The sequence below is a fragment of the Galeopterus variegatus genome, unplaced genomic scaffold (assembly GCF_000696425.1).
Source record: "Galeopterus variegatus unplaced genomic scaffold, G_variegatus-3.0.2 Scaffold1606, whole genome shotgun sequence".
Lineage (NCBI taxonomy): Eukaryota > Metazoa > Chordata > Mammalia > Dermoptera > Cynocephalidae > Galeopterus > Galeopterus variegatus.
The window spans coordinates 369,732-377,093 of NW_007727717.1; the positions used below are offsets into that span (position 1 = coordinate 369,732).

The 7,362-nt window shown below is 32.5% G+C and overlaps 1 protein-coding gene across 1 annotated transcript in view; it reads right to left on the reverse strand.

The window, feature by feature from the left end:
- The window catches only part of LOC103594690 (anaphase-promoting complex subunit 10-like), a gene marked incomplete at its 5' end in the record, with an annotated part of 243,592 nt that extends 237,029 nt beyond the window's left edge, over positions 1-6,563 (reverse strand). Inside the window, one exon of the mRNA XM_008577933.1 lies at positions 6,443-6,563. Within this exon, the coding sequence (XP_008576155.1) occupies positions 6,443-6,563 (121 nt within the window). The remainder of the gene's footprint in view (positions 1-6,442) is intronic.
- Positions 6,564-7,362: the final 799 nt, after the last annotated feature.

The following is a 7,362-nucleotide window of genomic DNA, read 5'->3' on the forward strand; positions in this document are numbered from 1 at the left end:
TTCTAATAAGGCTAGCAGTGGATTTCTCAGCAGAAACTTTACATGCCACGAGAGCATGGGATGATATATATTCAAAGTTCTGAAGAAAGAAAAAAAAAAACTGCCAACCAAGAATACTGTACCCAACAAGGCTGTCCTTCATAAATGAAGATAAAGACATTTCCAAACAAACAACAGACATGTCTTAAAAGAAACACTAAAGAGGAAATTCTTCAGACTGAAAGAAAAAGACACTAATTAGTAACACAAAAACATATGAAAATATAGCTCACAAGTTAGTAAGCAACCAAATTCAGAATATGCTAATACTTTAATGGTGGTGTGTAAATCACTTTTATCTTTAGTATAAAAGTTAAAAAACAAAACAATTGGGCCGGCCAATTAGCATGGTGCTGATAACACTAAGGGGTCTAGGGTTTGATCCCTGTACTAACCAGCTGCCAAAATAATAATAATAATTTTTTTAAAAAGAAAAAACTATTAAAAATAATAATAGCTACAAAAATTTGGTAAGGAATATACTACATAAAAGACAAAAATTTTGATCTCAAAAACAAAATATGGGAAGATGATGGTGGAGTAAAAGTGTAATTATTTTACACAATCAAAGTTAAGTTTTTATCAGCTTAAAATAGCCTACTGTAATTATATTTTATGTAAGCCTCACAGTAACAACAAAGCAAAAACCTATAATAGATATTTTAAAAAATAAAAAGAAATCAAAGCATACCATTAGAGAAAAATCACCTAATCACAAAGTAAAAAAGCAAAAGAGGAAGAAACAAAGGATCTAAAAAACAACCAGAAAACAATTAACAAAATAGCAGTAGTAAGTTCTTACCTGTCAATAATTACCTTAAATATAAATGGAGTAAATTCTCCAAACAAAAGACAGAGTGGCTAAATAAATAAACAAGATCCAACTATATGCCGTCTAAAAGATACTCACTTTATGTTTAAGCATACACATAGACTAAAAGCAAAGAAATGGAAAAAGATATCCCATTGAAATGGAAATCAAAAGAGAACGGAGGTAGCTATATTTCTATCAGATAAAGTAGACTTTAAGTCAAAAAATGTAAGTAGAAATAAAGTCATTATATAATGACAAAGAAGTCAATTCATCAAAAAAATAACAATTGTAAATATATATGTACCCAACATTGAAGCACCCAAATAGATAAAGCAAATATTAAACGCACTAAAAGGAGAGAGAGACTATAATAATGACAGGGAACTTTATTACCCCACATGCAGCAACAGACAAATCATCATGAAAGAAAATCAGTAAGGAAATATCAAACTTAAACTACATTTTAGACCAAATGGACTTAACACACATATACAGAATATTCCTCGTAACAGCAGCGGAATACACATTCTTTTCAAGCACACACAGAACATTCTCCAGATGACATATAAAGCCACAAAAATAGTCATAACAAATTTAAGAAGACCAAAATCATATCAGGTATCTTTTCCAACCACAATGGTTTGAAACAAGAAATCAATAATAGGAGGAATTTCAAAAAATTCACAAATACATGAAAATTAAACAACATGCTTTTAAACAAAAAAGAAGAGGGAAAATTTAAAACATCTTGAAATGAATGAACAGGGAAATATAACATGCCAAAACTAATGGGATGAAGCAAAAGCAGTTCTAAGAGGGATGTTTATAACAATAAATGCTTACCTCAAAAAAGAAAAAAAGTTTCAAAAAATCAACCTAATGTTACATCTCAAGGAACTACAAAAATAAGAAGAAACAAAGCCCAAAGCTAGTAGAAGGAAGGAAATATAAAGATCAGATCAATAAATGAAATAGAAACCAGAAAAATAGAAAAGACCAACAAAAATAAGAGGTAAACAAATTAAAGATAAACAAATTTGACAAATTTTTAGCTAGACTAAGAAAAAAAGAGATGGGACTCAAATAAATAAAAATCAGGAATGAAACAGGAGACATTACAACTGATACCATAGAAAAACAAAGGATCATAAGAGACTGCTATGAACAATTATATGCCAACAAGTTGGATAAACTAGAAGAAATGAATAAATTCCTAGCCACATAAAACCTACCAAGACTAAACGATGAAGAAATAGGAAATCTAAACAGACTAGTAACAAGAGATTAAATCACTAATAAAAAATCTCCCATTAAAGAAAAGCCTAGGACTGGATGGAGTCACTGCTGAATTCTACCAAACACTTAAAGAAGAATACCAATCCTTCCAAACTTTTCCAAAAAACTGAAGAAGGAATATTTCTAAACTCATTTTTTGATGGAATCATTATACTGATACCAAAGCCTGACAAGAAAACTACAAGAAAAGAAAATTACAGGCCAATATTCCTAATCAACATAGATGCACAATTCCTCAACAAAATACAAGCAAACTGAATTCAACTGCACATTAAAAGGCGCATTCACCATAATCAAGTAGGCTTTACCCAAGAGATGCAAAGATGGTTCAACATTTGCAAATCTATGAATGTGATGCACCACATTAACAGAAAGACAAAAAGCAATATGATCTTTTCAATAGATACAAAAAAAGCACTTAAAAATTCAACACCCTTTCATAATAAAAACTCAACAAACTAGGTATAAAAGGAATATACCTCTACACAGTAAAGGCCACGTAAAACAAATCTACAGTTAAAAAATGCCCACTCTTGCCACTTCTATTGAATACAGTACTGGAAATCCTAGTCAGAGCTACTAGAAAAGAGAAAGAAAGAAAAGCCATTCAAATTAAAAGGATATTTGTGGATGACATGATCTCATATACAGAAAATCCTAAACATTCCTCCAAAAAACTGAAAAAACTAATAAACAAATTCAGTAAAGTTGCAAGATACAAAATCAACGTACAAAAATCTGTAGTACTTCCATACACTCACAACAAACCAGCTAAAAAAGAAATGAAGAAAATCCCATTTACAATAGCTACAAAAAAAAATTCTTAGGAATAAATTTAAACAAGGAGGTTACCTATACACTGAAAACTATAAAACACTGATAAAAAAAATTAAAGCACATGTAGTATATAAATGAAAAGATATCCCATGTTCATGGAGGGAAAGAATTAATATTGTTAAAATGTCCATACTACCCAAAGTGATCTACAGATTCAATGCAAAGCGATGTACAAATTCAAGGCAATCCCTATCAAAATTCCTACATTCTTCACAGAAATAGAAAAAACAATCCTAAAATTCACACAGAACAACAAAAGACCCTAAACAGCCAAAGCAATCTTGACAAAAATGAACAATGCTGGAGGCATCACATAACCTGACTTCAAAATATACTATACTCCAAAGCTATAGTAATCAAAACAGCATGGTACTAGTATAAAAACAGACACAAAGATCAGCAAAACAGAATAGAGAGCCTAGAAATAAATCCACATATTTATGGCCAATTGATTTTTAACAAAGGTGCCAAGTACACACAAAGGGGAAACGATGGCCTCTTCAATGAATGGTGCTGGGCAAACTAGATATCCATGTGTAGAAGAATGTAATCCAATTCTTATCTCACAACATATACAAAAATCAACTCTAGAAGCATTAGACTTAAACATCAGACCTAAAACTGTAAAACTACTAAATAAAACATAGGGGAAAAGCTTCTTGACATTGGTCTGGGTTCCCAAAGATGGCATACAAATGGCCAACACGTATATGAAAAAATGCTCAAAGTCACTAATAATCAGGGAAACGAAAATAAAAACCACAATGAGATACCACCTCACACCTGTTAGAATGGCTATTATCAAAAAGATGAACGATAACAAGTGTTGGTGAGGATGTGGAGAAAAGGGAACCCTTGCACACTGTTGGTAGAAATGCATATTAGTACAGCTATTATGGAGAAAAAAAATACAGGGTCCCCAGAAAATTAAAAATAGGACTACCATGTGATCCAGCAATCTCATTACTGGGTGTGTACATATATATGTACACACCCAGTAATGATATATATATATCCAAAGGAAATGAAATCAGTATGTTGAAGAGAAGTCTGTAGTGCCTTATTCACAGCTTCACAGCAACATTATTCACAATAGCTAAGACATGGAATCAACCCAAGTGTCCATCAGCAGATGAATGGATAAAGAATATGTGGTTTATATACACAATGGAATACTATTCAGCCTTGAAAAAAGCCCTGTCATTTGCAACAACACATATGAACCTGGAGGACATCATGTTAAGTGAAATTAACCAGGCACAGAAAGACAAATACCACATGATCTCACTTATATATGGAATCTAAAAAAGTTGCATTCACAGAAGCAAAAGTAGAATGATGATTTCCAGAGGCTTCAAGGTGTGTGAAAGGGGATGTTGGTCAAAAGATGAAAAATTTCAGTTAGATAGGAGGAATAAATTCAAAAGATCTATTGTACAACATGATGACTATATTAATAACAATTACTGTACTCTATAACATTGCTGAGAGTAGATTTTGAGTGTTCTCATCACAAACAGTGGTATGTGAGGTAATACATAATATGTTAATCAGCTCAATTTAGCCATTCCACAAAGTATACATATTTCAAAACATCATGTTGCACATGATAAATACATACAATGTTTGTCAATTTAAAATAATTAATTTTGTAAAAAGTGACAAACATCTCAAAGAAGGATAAAACAACAAAAATGCCTGTGGACAACATCCTTACCTATTCTTATTTGTCAATACATAAGCAACTTCACAAGAAAACAACACTGCATTTAATAAGAAAACAATGGAAGAACGTGTACTTTTTATTCAGTATTTTGTTTCGTAACTGTTTATATTATGGCACTAAGTCAAATAAGAGTCTCAGCCAAAAATAAACTGAAAGTTTTTCAAAAAATCACAAGTGCTTCCTAGCTCTCTCAGAACCAACAGATTTTAATGATTACTTGGGTTCAACGGTTTCCTGACAGAAAATGCTAAGAGCCAGAGCTTCATAGGTATACAGTTCAAAGTCACTAAAAATATCCCTGAAGGGTAAATATTTTGGGACTAGTAAAATTCAGGTGACAAAAGAACCATCCAAATAGCTTCAGAAAGTTATAAACAGAATAAATGAAGTGTGGCATATTCAAACAACAGAATACAACTCAGGAGAAAAAAACATGAAATACTGATACATGCAATGACATGGATAAATATCAAAAAAATTAGGCTGAGTGAAAGAAGCCTTACATAAAAGTTACATCCTGTATGATTCCATTTATGTGTTAGTCTAAAACAGGAAAAAGTGATCCATGGTAAAAACAAACAAATAAAATCACAACAGTAGTGACTTCTGAGGATAGGGCAGAGATGAAAACTGACTGGAAAAAAATATGAGGGAATTTTCTGGGATGATGTATATGTTCTATATCTTACTATGAGTTGGGTTTACACAGATGTATACATTTGTCAAAATTCACCACATGAAATACTTGAGATTTGTGCAAAATTGTACATAAATTAACCTTAAAAAATTAATATTAAGCGAATATTGATAACTCTACTAATATATCATGGTGAAGTATTTGGGATGAAATGTACATATACCTGTAACTTAATGCATAAAAAAATTAGATGGACAGATTGTAATAAAGCAAATATAGGGAAAAATTAACAGCTGAAGAATCTAGGAGTTGAGTAATTGGGGTACACTGTACAATTTTTCAGCTTTTCTGTATGTCTGAAAATTTCTATAATAAAATATTGAAAAAAAACCCAAAGAGAACAACCAGAACTTAAATAAAAATATATATATAAGTATGTTTTCTTCAATATTAACAATTTTCCTTTTATATATTGCTATGGTTTAGATGTGGTTTGTCCCCACCACAACACATGTTGAAGTTTAATAGCCAATGTGGCAGTGTTGGGAGGTAGGGTCTAGTGGGAGGTGTTTGGGTCATGGGGGCAGATCCCTCATGAATAGATTATTGCCATCCCATGAGAGTGAGTTCTCACTCTCATGGGACTGAATTAGTTACTGCAAGGGCAAAGGTTTGGTCCCTTTTGGCACACCATTTCCCCTTCTGCTTCTCCACCACATTGTGATGCAGCCAGGTGGTCCTCACCAGAAGCCAAGCAGATGCAAGCACCATGCTTCTTGGACTTTCCAGCCTCCAGAATCATGAGCCAAAGAAATGCCTTTTCTTTACCTTTCTGCTTCTCCACCACATTGTGATGCAGCCAGGTGGTCCTCACCAGAAGCCAAGCAGATGCCAGCACCATGCTTCTTGGACTTTCCAGCCTCCAGAATCATGAGCCAAAGAAATGCCTTTTCTTTACCTATTACCCAGTCTCAGGTACTCTGTTATAGCAACACAAAATAGACTGACATATATTAACATTTTAACATGTCTAATGTAATAACAAGAGCAAGACTTAAAGGATAACATATTTTTAAAAATTTGGAAGACATACCCGAATTTCTTGAAGGTTGTGAAAATTATTTCCTACTCTGACTGAGATCTTGCTTGGAGTATAGCTTTCATCAGATTTGTAGTCTGCATAAATACATAATGTCTTCACTGTTGTTTTTCTTCTAAAAGCAATAAAGTAAAAACAACATGCACTTTATCATATGAAAATATTATTTCCAAAGCATCTTATCTTCTGATTTTGAAAACCATAGTTTGCTAAAACAAGTATTTGAATCAACAATTTTCATTTCCTTTAATTTCAACAATAAGAAAATGAAGAACATGTGAAAATATAGGTATAGATATAATATTTTACTTACATAGACATTTCTTATATAGAACATGGTCAAGAACAAGATGAGAGCAAAGAAGGAACAGTTAAACCAAATTAGGAACAGTTAACCAAATCATATGTATACTATATACTATATACAGTTTCATTACATTTGCAAAAGAAACTGTGACCTCACCAAAGGTACACTTATTACTCTAAAAGATACACTAAAATCTTGTAAAGCTATCAATTTTATCTCACGACGAGTTTAAAAAATATTGCATAGGAAATCATGCTGTTTCTCAAACAGCAATATATGTTTACCACATATATTGAGACACAGTGGCAGTTACTCAAATCATTATTATAATAATAATCACCATATGTTGAATGCTTATTATATGCTGGGCATCATACTAAACTCTTAGTATACCGCAGGAGTGGAGAAAAAAAGGAGGTAATACTTCCCTATTTTTGACAACACAAGTAACATTCCCAGCCTCTCTCTATCTCCTCACCCACTACACTCTTTGTTCTGAGAAAGAGTTGCTGGCAGAAAGCAAACATGCCACATTCCTTCGTGCCACGAATTTAATAGGGGCAGGTGCTACCTGGCTTAGCACTTTTATAACTAGATGGGTAAGCCT